At 44.4% G+C, this 21,622-nt stretch overlaps 3 protein-coding genes and 2 non-coding genes across 8 annotated transcripts in view; 3 read left to right on the top strand and 2 right to left on the bottom strand.

The window, feature by feature from the left end:
- Mdm4 (MDM4 regulator of p53) overlaps positions 1 to 3,318 on the bottom strand; it is a 45,081-nt gene extending 41,763 nt beyond the window's left edge. For all 4 annotated transcript variants that reach the window (XM_057769194.1, XM_057769195.1, XM_057769196.1 and 1 more), the window contains exon 1: positions 3,217 to 3,318. The gene's annotated coding sequence lies outside the window, so the exon portion shown is untranslated. The remainder of the gene's footprint in view (positions 1 to 3,216) is intronic.
- On the top strand, positions 504 to 955 carry LOC130874168 (40S ribosomal protein S26-like). Its single transcript, XM_057769150.1, has 2 exons — positions 504 to 539; positions 611 to 955. Exons 1-2 carry the CDS (start codon positions 504 to 506, stop codon positions 953 to 955), a joined length of 381 nt encoding a protein of 126 aa, XP_057625133.1.
- Positions 3,319 to 13,149: 9,831 nt separating the features above from the next.
- On the top strand, positions 13,150 to 13,222 carry Trnak-uuu (transfer RNA lysine (anticodon UUU)). Its single transcript has one exon. It is a non-coding gene; the product is annotated as a tRNA-Lys (tRNA).
- A 424-nt stretch (positions 13,223 to 13,646) lies between these two features.
- Positions 13,647 to 13,719, bottom strand: Trnak-uuu (transfer RNA lysine (anticodon UUU)). The gene has a single exon. It is a non-coding gene; the product is annotated as a tRNA-Lys (tRNA).
- A 914-nt stretch (positions 13,720 to 14,633) lies between these two features.
- On the top strand, positions 14,634 to 19,805 carry LOC130874167 (translation machinery-associated protein 7-like). Its single transcript, XM_057769149.1, has 2 exons — positions 14,634 to 14,768; positions 19,593 to 19,805. The coding sequence occupies exons 1-2, from the start codon at positions 14,634 to 14,636 to the stop codon at positions 19,803 to 19,805; spliced, it is 348 nt and encodes a 115-aa protein (XP_057625132.1).
- Positions 19,806 to 21,622: the final 1,817 nt, after the last annotated feature.

The following is a 21,622-nucleotide window of genomic DNA, read 5'->3' as shown; positions in this document are numbered from 1 at the left end:
AAACACTTGAGGGTGCAGCAAAAAAATGCACTACAACTCTTTGTCAAGCCAGGAAATAGCCTAGAAGCAATGAGGACTCAGCTAAAGAAACAGCTTACGTTACCTTTTTAAAGGACGATAACACAAAACACTTTAAAAGAAATTAGTCTACCTTATAGAAAGCAGATGTTATTTAAAAAATGTGAGGTGCGGGGGCTGGAGAGATGGCTCAGAGGTTAAGAGCATTGCCTGCTCTTCCAAAGGTCCTGAGTTCAATTCCCAGCAACCACATGGTGGCTCACAACCATCTGTATGGGGTCTGGTGCCCTCTTCTGGCCTGCAGGCATACACACAGACAGAATATTGTATACATAATAAATAAATAAATAAATATTTAAAAAAAAAAAAAATGTGAGGTGCGAGCCTGAGCAATGAGTGGAAAGTAGGCTCTCGGGTGGGGGGGACTCGGGAGTCGGAGCCTTGGAGGAGGAAGGGGAGCGTGTGCTTCTGAGCCCGGGGTTAAGATGCCTGGGATTTGTGTGGCTTGCTTTGCCGAGGCTGTGGGCGGTGAAATTGCTGAAGCTGAGTTAGTTGCACCACATTTTTAATAAGATATTTTTTTCATATTCAGACCAAAAAAAGGAGAAACAACGGTCGTGCCAAAAAGGGCCAGGGCCATGTGCAGCCAATCCGCTGCGCTAACTGCGCCCGCTGTGTGCCCAAGGACAAGGCCATTAAGAAATTCATCATTCGAAACGTCGTAGAGGAGGCTGCCGTCAGGGACATATCCGAAGCAAGTGTCTTCGCCGCTTATGTGCTCCCCAAACTCTATGTCAAGTTGCATTACTGTGTGAGCTGTGCTATTCATAGCAAGGTAGTCAGGAATCCATCTCGGGAAGCTCGGAAGGACCGAACATCCCCACCCCGATTTAGACCTGCTGGTGCTGCACCACGACCTCCACCAAAGCCCATGTAAAGTGGCTTCATAAAGATAGAAGAAAACACCTTGGGAAAATAAAATGGAACTTAAACTTAAAAAAAAAAAATGTGAGGTGCATACTTGCAAAATGATCCTTCTATGGTTTAAAACTAATGTGTAGAACAAGTCAAGAAATCTGTAGGACCCCGTGATGAGAACATTAGGAAGCTTGAGGGGTTATGGGTGCTGGCCTGTCAACTTTACACATTCACATTTTTTTTCAAACAGGAGTTTGTCGTTGGTCTTGACCAATACAGTGAGAGTATTATAAACAATCCTTTAAAGCTAAAATAGTTTTTTCCTAGCAGGAATGAAGGGGAAAACTAAACCTGAATTGATATTCAGCAACTTATGTTATGCTCAAGTTTCTGATCCCCAAAAGAATTCAAGGTGCCGAATTTCTGACGCAGATTACATGAACGTTTTTAATATTCAAACTCAAGTTTGGACCAACCCCTTTCCAGCACCCCAGCATGGTGGGTGCAGAAAGTACAGGCAGGGAGCCCTGGGAGGGTAGAACTTTTAAAGGGGAAACGCTGTAATCAAGGGAGTTCATGTCCTGATGTCTTGGGATTGGGTAAGGAGGGCATAGGGTAAGATAGTTTCTGAAATCATTGGTCAGTTTGGGGGCACAAAAACCTAACAAAGAGCCATTAATAACTGACAAGGAATTTTCAAGGACAGGAGACCTCCTAGTAACATCTGGACCTCATTAAATTTTATAGCCTCGCTCCTTAGCTCCTTAATTGTCTATTTTTAGGTTATCTGTTCAAATTTTGCTATCGCTACACATTTCTGGAGCTGAGATCTGCCCCCCCCATTCATTATATGGCTTAAGATGAAGCCCCTTCTTTAAAATGGAGTTTGCAAAGTCAGGTCCTCACACTTACACCTGCTATTATTAAAGGTTAAGTATCTTTTGACAGATACATCCCATGCCTAGTGGGGCTTCCAAACCCACACAGGCCTTTCTTGAACAGGATTAAGATAGGTGTTGTTTTGTTCAGGTGTTGCTTAATAGTGGTCTCAAAAAGTGGGGAGGTACAAAAATCACTGGGAGGCGTGCTAATTAAGGTTCATATTGTGAGGGCCAGTCATGATAATTGGTCACCTAAAGGAAGTTCTTTACTTCCAACCATTATCACCTGGGACTCTGGTCATCGATGAATTTAAACAGGAAACCTGGGTCTCAGTGGGTTCCCCTGAAGCAATACCTGCTGGCAGAAAGGAACCACAGGCTGAGATAACCAGACCCCCACCCAAGGGCAGACCATTCAAAGGAAAAGCCTGACATTCCAACGGCTGTAGATAGGATCACCTGCCAGGGCACCTCACCAGGATGCCCCTAGACAAATGTCAGCCAATCAGGGGTCCTGAACCTCAGAGACCCCTCATTCCCCACCTTTACTACTATAAAAACCCAATTCTTTTTTTTTTTTTTTTTTTTTGGTTTTTCGAGACAGGGTTTCTCTGTAGAAAAACCCAATTCTAACTGAACTCAGAGAGCGGGTATTCCAACACGTTGGACATGCGGAGAGACCTAGTTTGCAAACTTGATTAAAATAAAGGCTCTTTGCTTTTACATATGGGACTCGGTCTCTTTTGTTGGCTTTTGTGGGGACCCCGCGGATTTGGGCATAACAATATTCGCGGGCCAGGAGAGGTGGAGGAGAAGGCTGGGAGGCAGGGCCAGGTGGCTCTTCCCGAGTTCGAGGCAAGCCTGGTCCACACAGCAAGTTCCAGGCTAGTCAGGGCTGGTTACACATTGAGAGGCAGTCTCAAAAAAAAAAAAAAAAAAAGGACAAAAAATAAAAATAAAATTAATATTCGTGGAGGATAATAATAAATACCCGCGGTCCGTATGTGGACCGCAAACAAACACCTTTCAAACACTAGAGCCGACAGTCTGCGGTCCTTAAAAATTATTCAACTTTTAAATCACGTCAATGTCACTCTCCCGGTCTCCCTTCCTCCGACCCCTTTAAGTTCTCAACACTCTTCAAATCTGAGGTGCAGTTAAAAACATCAGCGCCATCACTTCATTGTCAGTCCGTAACTGCAAAAACCCGTTTCACCGCACTCTACTTTTCTCCTCCGCGGGGCCGTAGCGCCACCCTTCCCCCCACAGCCTCTCCCGTGGCCCCGTGGCCCACGCCGCCCTCCGCCCCGGTTCCTCCCGCCTGCTCGCCAACTACGTGGCCTCCGGGCCTCCCGTCCGCTCCCCCGCATACCCCGCTGGCCAGACCCCTCCGCCACACCTTACGGTCGCGCCACGAGTCGCTTCCCCTCCGAGTTGGGGGAGGGGCGGCAGAAGTAGCTCCTAAGGCCTCCGCAGCATTTTTGAAACTGCGAGCAACGGCGGCGCGACTTCCGGCCTCTCAAAGTCGCTTTTGCGAGAGCTTCCGGGGAGGCAGTCGAAACCATAGAGGAGCCCGTGGAGGACTAGAGGGCTAGAAAGGCTAAAGAACCTACCATCGAGTACACGCTAATTCAGGAAGAGAGTCTCCAGTCGTGGACAATGACCACTAGAGATAGTTATGTATTTATTTTACTTTTGAGACAAGAAGTCTGTGTGTAGCCCTGACTGTTCTGGAACTCACTATGTAAACCAAGCTAGCCTCGAACTCACAGAGGTCCACTTCGTCTGCCTCCCGAGTGCTGGGATTTAAGGCGTGCAACACCAAGCCCTGCATAAAGAGGTTTTGAAAGAATAGGGAGAACTGTCGGGATCTTACGATATGTACAGCGATGTCCCCGGCGATTAAAACAGAAGAAAGCGGCCGGGCGATGGTGGCGCACGCCTTTAATCCCAGCACTCGGGAGGCAGAGGCAGGCGGATCTCTGTGAGTTCGAGACCAGCCTGGTCTACAGAGCTAGTTCCAGGACAGGCTCAAAAGCCACAGAGAAACCCTGTCTCGAAAAAAAAAAAAAAAAAAAAAAAAACAGAAGAAAGCTAAGAGCATAATCAGAGGTGGCCTTTAGATCTCAGAAAACCCTTAATATAATTTAATCATTCTTACTCCCCAGGGGTGGCCGCCGAGGGAAACGACATCCCAATTGTTACTCAATGGGAAACATACAACTGGTTTATTCACGAATGACTACAAAAAAAGTGATAAATGCTAAAAGAGAAGGACGAAGAATAGTGAGACGGATCTTAACTTGGATCACAGAATCGGGTCATGCTTCCCCCACCACCCCTTGGGGTTGAGAAACTCCCTCAAGCAAACTGCCGATGCCAAACAGCATCACCTACCCCAGATAACCTCATTTATTTCGGTATAATTCTGAGTGAGAGGATTTTCTGAGCTGAAATATTTTGTCTTCTAATTTCTTCTTAATAACTGGTGTTTTTGGAGGACAGTACGAATTCATTACTTCCAATGTAAATGCTACCCCGTTTTTTGTTTTGTTTTGTTTTGAGACAGGATCTCTATGTATCCCTGGCTGTTCTGGCATTCTGTGTAGACAAGGTTGGCATTGAATTCACAAAGATCCTCCAGCCTCTGCATCAATCCAGAGTGCTGGGTTAAAGGCGGGCCATGCTACTACCCGGTTCTTTGGAGACAGCTTCCACATCCCATCCCCAGTCCTCTGAATTCTCTACAAGCTAAGCCTACTGATCCTCTGATTATTTCTTTTTGACGTGTCAATGAGCCACCTTGTTACCCTGAACAAGAACTTGTTTGTGTTAAGATGTGGCGCCCAGAAATAGATGCATACTTATGCAAAGAAAACAAGACCGTACCCTCCCTTGATTTACACATTACACGGTCCCTACTACAAATTTATTAATTGGGCATTTTGGGAGACAGTAAGAATTTATTATTTCCAATGTAAACACTACCCCATTCTTTTTGTTTTGCTTGAGGCAGGATCTCACAAATAGCTCTGGCTATCCTAAATCACTAGGTAGACCAGGCTGACCTTGAATAAAAGCCTGCACCGCTGTGCCCAGCTCCTACTTAGAGCCTTTCCCAATGGGAGAGCCAGAGCTTTCTGAGGTGCTGAGGAAGTGATTCTCTTTGTACAGTCGCTGATGACCAGCTTGAAGTCAACAATGGATTTCCTCAAAAGAGAGGGAAGGGCACTTTTAGGTAAAACCCAGTCAAGTATTTCCTCTTCTCCCTTTGTGCAAATAATTTTTGTTTGGTTGATTTGGTTTGGCTCTCTTCTGTTTTGGAGACAGGATCACATTCTGTGGTTCAGGCTGGCCTGTAATTCGTTATATAGGTCAAGCTGGTCTGGAACTAGAGGTGGTTCCCTGCCTGCTAATTCTGGAAATGCAAGCATGACTCACATGACTGACAGCAAGTTCTGGGTCTGCAAGAACTATATCGTGAGATTCACTCTCAAATTAATTGATTTCCCAACAGGAATTTGCTATTTTTTAAATAATATCTGACTAACTTAGATTCCTCCTACTGTCTGCTGGAATCAGACTTAGAATCCCCTCATGCAGTTCTGATTCTTTAAAATGAACAGTCTAGAGCAGGGGTTTGCAACCTTCCTAACACGGTGCCCCTTCAATATAGTTCCTTATGTTGTGGTGACCCCCCCCACCGTTAAATAATTTCATTGCTACTTCATAACTACATTTATACTACTGTTATGACTTGTAATGTAAATATCTGATATGCAGGATATCTGAGATGTGACCCTTGTGAAATAGTCCTTGGGTCCAACCTTCCCCAGCCAGAGGGCTCAATTCACAGGTTGCAAACAGCTATTAGGGGCTTCCAAAAACTAAGACCTGAGGGTCAGCCAGCTGGCTCAGCAGATAAAGATACCTGCCCCAAGCCTGAGTTTCAAAAGTAAAAAAAAGCCGGGCGGTGGTGGCGCACGCCTTTAATCCCAGCACTTGGGAGGCAGAGGCAGGCGGATCTCTGTGAGTTCGAGACCAGCCTGGTCTACAAGAGCTAGTTCCAGGACAGGCTCCAAAACCACAGAGAAACCCTGTCTTGGGGAAAAAAAAAAAAAAAAAAAAAAAGTAAAAAAAGGAAGGCCTGGAAAGTGAAGAAATTGTAAGTCTAATCATGGCTGAGCTGCTTTCACCCTGGTACAAGCCAAAAGGTCAGCCCTTTCCCTTTTTATTTGTCTAAATATTTATCAGCACAATTTGTCTTCATCTAAAGCCTTAATAAGGAAGAGGACTGGAGAGATGGCTCGGTGATTAAGAGTGCTGGTCTCTCTTTTGGAGGACGCAGGTCTGATTCCCAGCACTCACTTGGCCCTCCACACCTATCTGTAACTCCAATTCCAGGTCATTCGACACTCTCTTCCAGCCTCTAAGGACACTGTCTACAAGTGATACACAGACATACAAACAGGCAAAACACCCATACACATAAATAACTTTTTCATTTTCTGAAGACAGGATCCTACTTTGTAGCTCTGACTGTCCTGGAACTCAAACTCACAGAGGTCCACCTGCCTCTGCCTTATGAGTGGATTAAAGGTGTGTGCCACTGTGCCAAGACATAATTAACTTGTTAAAACAATGCCTTAATAAATATGTCAAACAGAACAAGGCTTAGAAAATAGAACCTTTACCAGCACGTGGAGGGCCCTGCCTAAATAAATAAATAAACAAATGGAGCCTTACCCATCACATTGACACTGATATCTGCTGTACGCGTTGAGGGCCCATATCTACCAATCAAATAAACTTAGCAAAAAATAAGCTGGTTAAAAGTTCATAACTCATCTTGATATCTGCCACTTCCTTCTCAAAGAAGTCTGTTCACATAAACAAACAGGAAGTCTGATTTTTGGTCTAGCTGTTTCTTGAAACCAGAGCATTACCCAGTTATATATCTTTAGTGTCTCAAGCTATAAAATAAAATGGATGAATTGGCTTGTCTATGGCCCTTTTTAATTTTAAAAGAATTAGAAGATAATTCCTGAATTATAACTTTCTGGAACAAAGCTAGAGCGCTAACTCCCTCATCCATAGACAAGAATGTGAAGAGGAATATAATGTTTTCTTTTTCTTTTTTTTTTTTTTTTTTTTTTTTTTTTTTTTTTTTTGGTTTTTCAAAACAGGGTTTCTCTGTGGCTTTGGAGCCTGTCCTGGAACTAGCTCTTGTAGACCAGGCTGGTCTCGAACTCACAGAGGGTCTCAAACTCACAGAGATTCACCTGCCTCTGCCTCCCAAGTGCTGGGATTAAAGGCGTGCGCCACCACCGCCCGGCTGTTTTTTGGTTTTTTTTTTTTTTTTTTTTTTTTTGCTTTTACCTGGAACACAAGTGCTGTTTATTTGTTACGTGGTGGGACCTGTAACCCTAAAGGGGGGGTAGATAATAGGGTACACATCAGAACAAGGCAGATTCATTACTGACAGCCAATAACACGTGACATAGTCTGCGCAGGCAGGCAGCATCAAGGAGAAATTCAGCGTAGAGGAGAAAGATGTCAGCATAATTGCTTGATCAGAAGTAATAATAAATCATAACAGCAATGATGTATTGTAGCTGCACTGGTGGTGGCAGCGACCAAGAACGTTGGAGTGCCAGCCAACCGCCAGGCACTTACCTATTATCTTACGTATTAATATTTCTTTTTTTTTTGTTTGTTTGTTTTTTTTTTTTTGTTTTTTGGGTTTTTGAGACAGAGTTTCTCTGTGGCTTTGGAGCCTGTCCTGGAACTAGCTCTTGTAGACCAGGCTGGTCTCGAACTCACAGAGGGTCTCGAACTCACAGAGATTCACCTGCCTCTGCCTCCCAAGTGCTGGGATTAAAGGCGTGCGCCACCACCGCCCGGCTCTGTTTAGGACTTTTAAAACTTTTATTTATTGTGTGGAGGTCAGACTTGATTTCCTCTTTCCATGATGTGGATTTCAGGGTTCAAATTCAAATCCTCTGTGTAGCCCTAGTTGACCAGTTGCACTATTAGATCAGGCTGGTCTCGAACTCACAAAAATCATCTGCCCTTGCTCTGAAGTGCTAGAATTAAAGGCCTACGCCACTATGCCTGACCCTATTACACTTTTGGGTTTTTTTTTTTTCTTTTTTTGGCTTTCTTTTGTTTGGTTGGGTTTTGGGGGTTTTTGCTTGTTTGTTTTTCTTCTTTCTTTTTTTTTCAAGGCAGAGTTTCTCTGGAGCCTGTCCTAGAACTAGCTCTTGTAGACCAGGTTGGCCTCAAACTCACAGAGATCCACCTGCCTTTGCCTCCGGAGTGCTGGGATTAAAGGTGTGCACAACCATCACCGAGCTCTTTTTAATTAATTAATTTTGTGACAGGGTGTAGAGTCCTAGTCCTGGCTGTACTGGAGCTCACTCTGTAGACCAGGCTGGGTTTGAACTCACTGAGATCCACCTGCCTCTGCCTCCCGAGTGCTGGGATTAAAGACGTGCGCCACTACTGCCCAGTTGAATTTTATATTTTTAGTTGCATCAAACTCTTTAAGTGTTTTACTGTAATTTATATTCATCTTTTTGTTATTTTTTTGCGTGCATGTGTGTTCCACCTGTGTTTGGGTGCTCACAGAGGCTAGAGAAGGCATCAGATTCTTTGCGTCTGGAGTTACAGTGTGAGTTGCCTAATGTGGGTGCTGGCAATTGAACGCAGGTCTTCTGCAATAGCAGCGAGTGCTCTTCATTTCTGAGCCATCTCTCCAGCCCGGCAACTTATGTTCTTATTCCTCATTGTCAAGTTCACTGATGGCAAATCATATAATTATGGTTAAATTCTTTTTCATTGGTGTATAGTGATATTATTGCTCAGCCATAAGCCACAGGCAGAATGAATTGTTGTGTAGCTAGCCCCTGTGTTAGTTTTCCAGGGTTACCATAACAAAATACTACTGGGGGCTTACACAATTGATGGAGGTGGGTCATCTTTCTATCTGTTGCTTTCATTGGTTAATTAATAAAGAAACTGCTTGGCCTCTGATAGGGTAGAATTTAGATAGGTGGAGTAAACAGAACAGAATGCTGGGAGAAAGAAGCCGAGTCAGAAGTCGCCATGATTCTCCCACTCCAGACAGATGCAGGTTAAGATCTTTCCTGGTAAGCCAGCTCGTGGTGCTACACAGAATATTAGAAATGGGTTAGATCAATATGTAAGAGCTAACCAGTAAGAGGCTGGAACTAATGGGCCAGGCAGTGTTTAAAAGAATACAGTTTCCGTGTAATTATTTTGGGGCATAAGCCATGCGGGCGGCCGGGTGCCGGGGACGCAGCCCACCACTCATATTACAACACACAATGGAAACTAATTTCCTCTCAGTTCTGGATCCTTAAGTCAAAGATGACGGAATCATAGACTTGTTTCTTTCTGAGTTTTCTCTTCTTGGCTTGTAGTTGGCTGCCTTTGGCTGAGTGCACATGGGGTCATCCTTTAGCCTGTGTGTTGTCTGTACTTTTATTTTTTTCTTGAGACAGGGTTTCTCTATGTAACAGTCCTGGCTGTCCTGGAATTCAATTTGAAGACCAAGCTGGACTTAAATGTACAGATCCACCTGCCTCTGCCTCTGCCTCCTAAGTGCTGGGATTAAAGGTGTGTGCTACCATGCCCAGTTTATTTTATTTTTTTAATTATAGCAAACTTGTGGATGTCAAAGGAAAACCCATATCAGTTGGTTCCCACGGGATCTGGAGATCAAACTCAACTAATAGTGCTTCTGCAGTAAGCACCTTTACCTGTTGAGCTGTCTCACGAGCTCTTGCCTGTTTTTATTTCCTCCTTTAGCCATAATAGATCGGGGTCTACCTCTATGTCCTATTTCATGGTAATCGCTCTGTTAAAGGCACTGTCTCCAAGTACAGTCAGATGGTAAGGTGCTTGCTGGAGGGGAGGACTTCAACAGAAATGTGCCGTGTGCCGGGGACACAATGCAGCCCCTCACATTAACATAGCGAATAGTTTTAGATTGTTTCCGGGTGTTGTCCAGGCTGGTCATGAATTTGTGCGTTCCTACCTCAGCTCCCTACTAGCTCAGACTGGAGGCGTGGGCTCCCATGCCCAGCTGCATCCCATTTAAATTTTTTTTTCCTCAGCCGGTTCGTGGCGACACACACCTTTAATCCCAGCACTCAAGAGGCAGAGGCAGGAGGATCTCTGTGAGTTTGAGGCCAGCTTGGTCTGCAGAGTGAGTTCCAGGACAGCCAGGGCTGATAAACTGAGAAACTCTGTCAAAAAAAAAAATTGTTTTTTCTCTCTTCACAAGTATTTTAGTGGTAGAGCGCTCGGGTAGCATGTACTGCATCCTTGGTAGAATTCCCAGCACTACAATAAATAAGTAAAGAATTTTCTATTGTTTGTTACAAACAATGCTGTAGTGACCTTTAAAGCTTGTCTCCCTATACACTCTATGGAAATATTAGACAATATTGACAATACTGTGTAGTTCAGTAGCTAATACCAGGATGCTCTACAAAGTCATTATAGCGTTAGTTACACAAGGACATAAGGGATCTGTTGCTCCGTGTCTTTGCCTACCTTTACCATCTGCCGATTAAACAAACCCTGACACACGTGAGACGGTCACTCACAGTGATTTAGCAAGACTGAAGGTTGTGTTTTTTTCTTTTTTTAAAATAACACAACGGGCTGGAGAGATGGCTCAGAGGTTAAGAGCACTAGCTGCTCTTCCAGAGGTCCTGAGTTCAATTCCCAGCAACCACATGGTGGCTCACAACCATCTGTAATGAGATCTGGCACTGTATCCTAGAAAGTGTATAATAAATAAATAAATAAATTTAAAATAAATAAAAGCAACACAACTAATCGGTTACAATTGGAAAAGAGGTGTTGAGAATGGATCGGGGTGAAAAAAGAAAACCCAAGTTTGTAGACATTGCGTGTCTACACTCGGTCATGAGGCTATCCTGCACTGTGCAGGGCAGCTGCACTGGTTGGCAGCCTCTTTGCAGGTGCAGTCCCTGGGCCCATGTCATGCAGCCCCCAGGCAGAGGTGCAGCCCCCAGGCAGAGGTGCAGCCCCCAGGCAGAGGTGCAGCCCCCAGGCAGCAGGTGCAGCCACTCTGCAGCCTTTGCACTAGCAGGAGCCTACAAGAGAGCCAGTTGAAGTCAAGACGAGGTGAAGTCCCAGGACAGATTCTGACAGTTGAGCTAGCAAGTGGCATGAGTTCTTCCATATTTATTGATCTAAGGTTTGTCAGATATGAATTTCCTACTAATAGTCTTTGCCCATTGTTTTGGCTTTTTCATATTAATTTGCAGGAAGGATTCTAATTTTTTTTTAAATATTTATTTATTTATTATGTATACAATATTCTGTCTGTGTCAGAAGAGGGCACCAGACCTCCTTACAGATGGTTGTGAGCCACCATGTGGTTGCTGGGAATTGAACTCAGGACCTTTGGAAGAGCAAGCAGTGCTCTTAACCGCTGAGCCATCTCTCCAGCCCCCTGGGGATTCTAATCCTTGGTTATGTGTATTATGATTACACCTCCATAACTTGTTTCCGCTTATTTAAATTTCGTCTTTTAATGAAGAGAAGTATTTTGTTTGGTTGATCTGGTTTTAATTTTGTTTTATTTTGTTTCATTTTGCTTCTTGTGACATGAACTCAAGTCACCTAAACTGGCCGCAAACTCACTATGTAGCAGAGACTGATCTTTACCTCCTGACCCTCCTGCCTCTACCTCCCAGGTGATGGGATTACAGGAGTGTCACACTATCGACCAGTTCAAAGGGTTTTTTGATAAACATTAATTTTATTCTCTTATGTTTTCAGTCATTCATATGTTATTTAAGGGACTGTTCTCTGTCTTTAGATAAGAAACATGTGCTGGTATATTTTCTTCTAAAACTCTCAAAGATTTGAGAGCTTCAAAGAGTAAACAAATGTAACATGAGAAAATCCAACACATCTTTGCATCATTAAAAGAATGTTCCACATAATAAACAAATGTAACACATCTTAAAATAATATTCCACAACAAACCTGTGGAAATTGATATTTCTTTCTTTCTTTCTTCCTTTCTTTTAATGTGCATTGATGTTTTGCCTGCATGTATGTCTGTGTAAGGGTGTTGGATCCTGGAATTACTACAGATAGATGTAAGCTGCCATGTGGGTGGTAGGAATTGAACCCTAGTCCTTGGAAGAGCAACCAGTATCCTTAACTACTGGGCCATCTGTCCAGTCCAGAGGTAATTAAGGTTTTTTGGATTGTTTTAAATTATGTATATGTCAGGACGTATGTGCCTGAGTGCAGGTGCTTAGGGAGACCTGAGGCGTGAGATCTGCCTGAAGCTAGTGACAGGCAACTGTGAGTCACCGGATATGGGGGCAGGGAAATAAACTCTTGTCTACTGGAAGAGCGGTAAGCACTCTTAACCACTAAACCCACGCTAGCCTCAGTGTCAAACCTTTTGTACATCTCTATTCTATTGTTTTTCCTTTTTAGGTGTGTGTGTGTGTGTGTGTGTGTGCGGTTGTGCTCTCGGATCCCCAGGAGTTGGACCTTCAGGCAGCTGTGAGCTAGTGTTCCCTGGAAAGGGGGCATGTAGACTTTACCACATAGTCCTATGCCTCCAGATCCCATTAATATGAAAGTAAATCTCTTCAAGTGGCGTTGCTAGACCAAAGCAATTACTCTGAAGACAATTACGAAAGGAATTAGGGGAAGCAAAATCCGCCAACAAAAGCTTTTTATAGTCCCATTCTCAAACCAGTTACTTATCAACGAGCTGTACTCGTACTAAGGAAGCTAAAGAGCATCTCTCCGTGGCGGTGGCGAGCATTCCCTTCGCTGACTTAAAAGGGCTTCTGCCGTAGGTGTCACAGCTGGTGACTTCCGTGGTGTGCCATGTAAAATTACCTGAACACGGTCAGGCGACTCGTGGGGTAAACTCAGCACCCCTCCTTTCCCCCATTTTATACTCCATAGCTCAGCGCATTCGCTAAAGAACACCATGTTCGAAGTCGCTCTTGAAACTCCTTTCCAACCCTGCTGCAAGGGTTTTAGCAGGGATGTCGCCACTGGTGTGAACGGGAAAATAGGCCCGAGTCTGTTACTACAGAGTTTCAAAAATGTAGTTTACAGATCAAAGTCTACCTACCAAGGGAAAACGTGAATCTCACAATTGCGGAGGACGTAGTAACGTAACAGGAATCGGGACTGCTTTTACTCTCGCGAGAATACGGCGTTTAGGGAGGGCGCGCTTGCCCAAGGGTTCCTACTCTTATGTAAAGCGCTGTAGGAAGCTGGCTGTGCAAGAGCCCGGATAGCTCAGTCGGTAGAGCATCAGACTTTTAATCTGAGGGTCCAGGGTTCAAGTCCCTGTTCGGGCGCTTAGAGTTTTTCTCATTTTTGGCTAAATTCAGTTGTAAAAGAAGTTTAGGAAAGACAACGCGTTTCTTAAAAGAATGTTCATTATTCTATAGACATTGTTAAATACAGTTGAAGAGAAGTGGTCGCTGAAATTTTTACAAATTTAAGGGTAGCCCAAGCTAAGTGACGTATGCCTTTTATTATCATTCTTTTCTAGTGAGGATTGGTGAGTCCACCGACTCGGAACCCGACCCTCCATACGCGTGGAAGAAAATCTTGCCGGTACTAAGAGTATGTAACATATCCTTAAATCTCTCAACTCTGCGAAAATTACACCTAATTGTATTTTGAGTAAAGTAACCTTTTTCTTAAGAGATTGATTAATACATTTGAGATGCTCGGCAACTACTATTCAAGTATGATTTTTCATGCAAAACATCCAGCCGCCCGAACAGGGACTTGAACCCTGGACCCTCAGATTAAAAGTCTGATGCTCTACCGACTGAGCTATCCGGGCGCTCTGTGGGACACCTTTCTCTTCTATTTACTTGATATAATGGTAACCCACTACCTTTTTTTACCTGATGAGATAAATTTAGGTTTCAGTTAGCTATTAAGTATGTTTTTAAAGCTTTAAATTGCTATTTACTTTTGTTTTTTTGTTCCATTTACCTAACATATGTGTTTTCTTTGATGTTTGATTTGATAAATTGCCAGTATCTACTAAACTCTCTAAAACAATATTAATGCTAATCAACTACAGAAAAATGGGCAAACAAGGTGAACACTGACACGTCAGCATTTGAGTATGCTCTTTTTATTACACGTTTTCTCTTCTATCACTCTTAATTTTATTCCTCTGGACCACATTCCATTTCTTTCATTAATGAAAAATAATGCTGTCATTCTCCTGACGATGGAGTTGTTCAGTCACACACTCCTTGCACAAGGGCTGGATGTGCTGACCAGAGGGTCTACTAATTCAGGAAAGCAGAAGTAAATGGGGATGGACGGTGGGTCTGAATCTCGAGTGTATAAGACGGGAGTTTAAACTTTTTACATTTAGATTGAGTTTTTCTTTTTCTCTTCCTTCAGAAGCCTCCCAAAAAGAATTTTTCAAAAGCAAGATTTGTACACCTAAGGAAACCAAACTGTAGTATTGAGAGTAAAAGTCAATCGATCAACGGGAGATGGTGGTGCACACCTTAAACCCAGATTCCAGAGACAGAGGCAGAAGAATCTCCAAGTTGGAGGCGAGCCTGGTCTACACAGTGAACAACATGTTCTTCCGCACTCCACAGGCACCCACACAGCATACATACAAAGACATAACATATGTACGTAATTAAAGATAAAAAAAAACTTACAACTATAATGAGTTTCCAGATCTGACACGTGGGTTGTGGAGCACAGACTGAGTGTCAAACACCGATGAGGGAGTTCATCTTTGTTTCTGAGTACCTGAAGCTCCTCTACATGGACAACGGCAAACTAGCTCAGGCTCGGGAGGAGAAAATTTCCTTTCCTAGAACTGTGTGGTTCTTTAAGAACCATGACCGGTCAACTGTGGGAGCGTAAATAGGCCAGGGTCTGTGTACACTCGAGGGGATTAGCCAGGTTACCTGTCAGATCCCTTCTGCTATAGTTAGGGTTTTATTGCTGTGTTAAAAGCTGAGTCTACATACAACTTAGGAAGGCAAGATTTGTTTCAGTTTACAGTCCTATGTCACGTCACAGTCCATGGCGGGGGGGGGGGGGTGTTCAAGAGAGGAAAGCAGGCAAGGCGGGAGCTGATGCAGAGACCATGGAAGACTATTTCTTACTGACTTGCTTAGTCTACTTTCTTGCTAGCTTCCTTCCTTCTTTCCTTGCTCTCTTTTCCAAGACAGAGTTTCTTTGTGTGGTCCTGGCCATGCTGAAACTGACTCTGTAGACCAGGTTAGCCTCAGAGATCCATCTGCCTCTGCCTCCAAGTGCTGGGATTAAAAACATGCGCCACCACTGACCAGCCTCAGCCTGCTTTCTTATAGCGCCCAGGACCACTAGTCCAGGGGTGGCACTGCCCACAGTGAGCTGCACCTTCCCACATCAATCATCAATCAAGAAAATGCACCACAGGCTCGCCCACGGGCCAGTTCAGTGAAAGCATTTTCTCAGTCGAAATATTCTTTTCCTCAATAATTCTAGGTTGCGCCAAGTTGACATATACCAAGCCAGCATACCCTCTAAATGCAAAATTTCATTCTTCTTCTATATTTATCATCACAAATTAAGTCTGAAGGAACAAGCTCAAAATGCACAAGGATGGCTGGTTAGACAGTGCAGTGGGTTAAAGGTATTTGTCGCTGAACCTAATAACATGAGGGAGAATAGACTCCCACACTCTGGTGTGCATGCCCACACGCATACAAAGACACACAAAAACATGTGATTAGGATTAAAAACAAAATTAGGGCTGGAGAGATGGCTCAGTGCTTAAGAACACTGGCTGCTCTGAGTTCAATTTCCAGCAACAACATGGTTTCTCCCAACCATCCTCAATGAGATCTGGTGCCCTCTTCTGGCGTGCGGGCATACATGCAGGTGGAACACTACATATATAAAAAAAAAATCGCCTTTAGTGAGTTCCAGGACAGGCTCCGAAGCAACACAGAGAAACCCTGTCTCGAAAAAACAAAATAAATACATAAAGTAGTAGTAGTAGTAATAATAATAATAATAATAATTTAATTAATTAATGCACAGAAGGATTTACTGGTAAACTGTTGTGTTCAGGCACTGAACTACCTATAGGTTAGGAAATAAACAGGCATGGAGCCAGCAGCAGTCTCGGAACGGTGAGCCTAGAAGCAAACATGTTTAGCATAAAGAACTAAACCCAAGAGGAGCTGGAGAGATGGCACAGTGGTTATGAGCACATCATTTTCAGTTACTGCATAGGACCCTACCATGGCAGCTAAAAACGGCCTGTAACTCCAACTCCAGGGGCTCCAGCAACCTCTTCTGATCGTCTCGGGGCTCCTGTATGCACCTGGTGCCTCCAAACACACATACCCCATACATGTAAGGAAATAAGTCTTTAAAGAAATGCACACAGCAGTAAACACGGGAGCTGAGAAGCAATGGAATATGTCTTATTGAAAAGTCCAGCCCTGGCCTTTTTATAAGAAAACCACACTATCAGAGTGGAGTTAATGTCATGTGAAATCATGTGGAAGAAACTCTAACAAGCCAAAGAGACATTGGTTTGTTAATTGTCTGTATATATTTCTTGAGCAAGTTAGATATATAACAAGCAAGAAAAACATTCCTTGCTTTGCTCTATCTCTATGCATGAGGTGTGGGGATGAACCACACCTCTGAATTTTGGAAGCCCTGGGTGGCCTAGAACTCACTATGTAGACCAGACCAGCCTCAGACTCACAGAAATCTGTCTGTTTCTGGCCCCGGAGGACCAGGATGAAAGCTGTGGAACACTATGCCTTGTAGGCCACATTTTAGAGGAAGGGAGATGGCGTCTCTCCAGGCTGCCTGAGAGGAACAAGAATAAGGAGACTTATTTTTCCTACCCAAAGGCCCTTCTTACTGCTGGAGGATAAAGCCAGAAGTTTCGAGTTTAACGGACTAAACGGCAATGGCCAGTGAGTAAACTGCTTATCGAGTATCTCCTATTTCCAAAACTGAGCAGGTTGGTAGGGAGGAACACGGCAAGTACGGAAGGAACTTGAAGAGCACCCATTGTACCTACCGGCCGAAGTAAAGGGAGGTAGAGAGAGAGAGAGTTGGCCAGGCACGGAGCAGGCTAAGGAGAACGATTTTATCTTATCAGAGGTTTGGCTCATTCAGACTGGGGGGGGGGGCCCATCTGAGGTAGCAGGAAATGACTCTGCTTCGCATCTGTTGTGTGAAAACACCATTACAGGTGCCATTTCAGACCTTGCCTAGCAGGAACCTTCCCTGGTGCTTCCTGAAGCCGCGCCCTACATTGACTGCTGTATCTAACGTTTCCACTAGAGGGCAGGCGAAACTCACTGATTCTGTACATGGAGCGTCCCGTTCATTTTCAGTTTTATTTCTTTTATTTTTAAATGTACGTGTATGTGTACCTGTTTGGCTCTGCACCAAGTGGAGACCATGCCTGTGGAGGCCAGAGGAGGTTTTGGAATTCTGGAACTGGAGTTACAGACAGTTGTGTGCAGCCTGATGTGGGTCCAGGAATTGGATCCCAGTCCTCTAAGTCCCAGCAAGTGCTCTAAGGGCTAAGCCATCCCTCTAGCCTTTGTTTGTTATTTTTGAGATGAGGTCTCCTATATCCGGGTCTGGCCTTGAGCTCGTCATCCTTCTTTCCTCCCCTCTGGACTGAGATTACACCCAAGCGGTGCCAAACCCAGCTGGGGCACTCGGGAGATAGAGGCAGTTGGCTCTAGATAGAATGAGTTCCAGGACAGGCCCCAAAGCTACACAGAGAAACCCTGTCTCGATAAACAAACAGACAAACAAAGAGGCAGTGGCTGGAGGATTGTTGTGAGTTTGAGACCAAATCAGACTATAGTGAGATCCCGTCTTTCAATAAAAACAAACAAGTTATCCTCCCCCTAAAAGAGACAGAGAGAAGCAGAGGACAGTAGAAGTCAAGAGAACTCAGGACATAGCTCAGTTGGTAAAGGGCTTACCTTGAAAGCATGAAGACCTGAGTTCAGATCTCCAATATCTACACTGAAAATATGCGACATTGTAGTTCTCTTGTAATTCCAGAGACGGCAAGATGGGAGGAGACAAGGGTTCAGAGTTCACTGGGCAACTAATCTCAGTCTGGACCATTGAGGGACTTTGTCTTAAATAAAAAAGAAAAAAAAAATTAAGAGTGTGTAAGGAGGTCCAGTAGAGAAGCTTCTCCTGGAAACCAGGACAATAAACATTCTTTTAAATTAAAAAAATTAATGAATAGCCAGACGGTGGTGGCACATTCCCTTTGATCCCTCCCTGACACTCAGGGAGGCAGAGACAGGTGGATCTTTGTGAGTTCAAGACCAGCCTGGTCAACAGAGCAAGTTCTAGGACAGGCTCCAAAGCTGAGAAACCCTGTCTCAAAAACCCAAAAACCAACCAACCAAACAAATAAACCGCCAACAATTAATTAAATTATTAAAATAAATATTATTAAGTATAATATTTACTATTGCTATCATAACAAATCACACCCAACCCAGTAAAGTGGATTTTAAAGCATAGAGAGCTAGGCCTAGGGCTATGGCTCAGAGGTAGAGTGTGGCCTCTCCTGCATGGCATCCTGTCTGTGTTCAGTCCCCGGTGCTGCCAAACAGACCAATAGTGAGCCAAGTGTGCTGTGCAAAGGCCATAATCTCAGCACTTGGGAGGTGCTGAGCGGGAGGATCTGAAGTTCAAGACCACCCTTAGAGCAAGTTTGAAGCTAGTCAGGCCGTATCAGACCTCCTCTCAAAAACAACTCCCTGTCCCCTGACCTTACAGCTCAGCAGGTTAGAAGTCCACCGACTGTCACTGAAGTTCAGGTGACAGCAGAGCTGTGTTTCCTGTTTCTACCTCATCTCTAGAGTGTCTCCAGCAACAAGTTGAAGGCCAGCAACATTCGTTTTCCAAGAGTTCTTCCGTCATCACAGCCCCTCTGGCTGCCACTGGGGGAGACTGTTCAGTGTCAGGGGCTGGAGTGACGAGACTGGGCCTTGCTGGGTAATCCGAGAGTGATAATTAGGGAGCGACAATCTCACTCCTTAATCTCCAAGGCCTTAACCACACCTGCGAAGTCCTTCTGTCTTATCACAGAGCACCTCCTTTCATTTTGGGGGTGAGGAGATGGCCATTCCTTCCGCCGGAAGTTCTGCCGACCGAGTAGAACATATATCTACTGAACACACTGTGGCAGGTATCAATTTGGGCTACAGCGATGAGTGAGACAAGGACTTTCCTCTGAAACTAGAGTGAAAAGCAGGGGCCAGCTACAAAAGGTCTCATAGACTTTCTTCAGGAATTTAAATTTGAAATCATAGGAAGCCATATGTGCCCGGCACTGTCGTCAGCTCCATGAACACAGAAGATTCAAAACTACAGTAAGGGCTGTTTGTGGTGGCACATACCTTTAATCCCCTTCTGGGGCAGAGGTAGGTAGGCTCTCTATCCAAGAACAGTCTGGTAACAAGTTCCAGACCAGCCAAGGTTACATAATGAAAGATTCTGTCTCAAAAAAAACTCGGTTAAGCCGGGCACTAGTGGCGCACGCCTTTAATTCCAATACTCAGGAGGCAGAGGCAGGTGGATCTCTGTGAGTTCGAGGCCAGCCTGGTCTACAGAGCTAGTATGGGGAGGGGAGCATCAGTTAACGAATAAAAAACGATAAAAGAGGCTTAGGATCAGGGGGTGTCTGGAGGCGTCGTGTCAGGCCGGGAAGGTGGCAGAAAGAAGCCCCTGAAACAGCCCAAGAAGCAGGCCAAGGAAGTGGGCGAGGAAGATAAAGCTTTCAAGCAGAAACAAAAAGAGGAGCAGAAGAAACTGGAGGAGCTAAAAGCCAAGGCTGAGGGGAAGGGACCCCTGGCAACAGGTGGAATTAAGAAATCTGGCAAAAAGTAAGCTGTTCCTCATATCTGAGATGATGGTGACCCTCTTCCATTCCTATTTAAACATCTGGATTCCCTGTCATAACATCATTGCCACCTATAGTTAGAATGAAGTGTTATCCTGGAGCATGTTGTACATTGTAATAAACTTTTGTAAAAAATAATAATAATAGCCGGGCGGTGGTGGCGCACGCCTTTAATCCCAGCACTCGGGAGGCAGAGGCAGGCGGATCTCTGTGAGTTGGAGACCAGCCTGGTCTACAGAGCTAGTTCCAGGACAGGCTCCAAAGCCACAGAGAAACCCTGTCTCGAAAAACCAAAAAAAAAAAAAAATAATAATAATAATAAATAAATACAATGGCTCAAAAAAAGATAAAAGAATTTTAAAAAGTTTTAAAGCCTTTTCTTAGCTTCACTTCCTTCTTTTAGGCAATCTCATCTTGCTAAGAGCTGCCTTCCTCCTCCTCTTCCTCTTCTTCTTTTCTTCTTCACGTTTTTTTTCTGAGATAGGGTTTCTCTGTGTAGTCCTGGTTGTCCTGGAACTTGCTGTGTAGACCGTGCTGGCTTTGGAGACCCACCTGCCTCTGCCTCTGTCTCTGCCTGCTGTGGTTAAAGGCCTGTACCACCACCATCAGGTAAGAGCCCTCTTCTTTACCCTTCTGTTGAACCTATCCCACACACCTGCAACTCTGGCTCAATGTTGTACCTGGGTGTCTAAGTGCTACAGAAGGAAACATTCAGATAGCATCAGCACAGTACTAAAATACCCAGTACTAGCTGTGGCTTCTACGCTACCTGTGAGCAGTTGCTGCCCCCATCCCTACTCCTCTCTTGGTGCTGGGGTTTAAGGAGGCCTTTTGTAAACTGAGCTATATACCGTCATTTCTATGGTCATTTTAACTTTAACCGTTTTCCTTAAGTCTTCAATTCTATCTTTTGTTTCTTTGTTTTGTTTTTTGAGACAGGGTTTCTCTGTGTAGCCCTTGCTGTCCTAGAACTCTCTCTGTAGACCAGGCTGGCCTCAAACTCAGAGATCCACCTGCCTCTGCCTCCCGAGTGCTAGGATTGGAAGGGTGCATCACCATGCCCGGCTTTCACTTCCAGTTCGACTCCCTTTCTCTCACAGATTGCTTAGAGACTATCAAGGAACACGGTCTTTTTCCTCAGGGCATAGCCTCTAGATGTAGCAGTCTACAGATGCCATCTGCCCCTGAGTCTCTCTACTCAAAGACATCTCAGACAACATCACCCATACACTCTGTCCCATGTCCTTTCTTCAGTTGGGACAGTTTTCATTTTTCTTCCTTTCTTACCTTGCTCTTCCCTCTCAACCTATGAACACGCTTCTTCCTCGGTCTTAGAAGAAAACCAAGTCAAATGTGCTGGCTCAGCACTCAGGAAACTGATGATCAGGACTTTGAAGTCAGCTTGGCCTACATAGCAAGTTCAAATGCCAGACTGAGCTACATGTGGAAACCTGTGCCAAGTAATAACACCTCTGGTAATCCTTCACGCTCCTATGTCTCCTGCATTATAGTTCTCCTCTGGGCGATAAGCTTCTAGAACCTGTCTTTTACTCTTCAAACCACTGGAACCTGATTGAACTCCCACAGGCTCCTCTACCTTGCCTGTAAGGCCCACAAGGTTTCTTTCCATTGGCCCAGAGTTCATCTTCAATGAAAACAAAACAATACTCTCCCCCAAATAGTTTAGAACTGTGAACTCATTTTTTTTTGTTTTGGTTAAGATTTAGTTTATGTTTGTGTGGGTATGTGCACATGCGTGTGGATGCCTGCAGAGGCCAAAAGAAAGCAACAGATCCCCCTAGAG

This window comes from Chionomys nivalis, chromosome 5 (assembly GCF_950005125.1).
Source record: "Chionomys nivalis chromosome 5, mChiNiv1.1, whole genome shotgun sequence".
Classification (NCBI taxonomy): domain Eukaryota; kingdom Metazoa; phylum Chordata; class Mammalia; order Rodentia; family Cricetidae; genus Chionomys; species Chionomys nivalis.
This window is presented reverse-complemented; position numbering and strand designations above follow the sequence as displayed.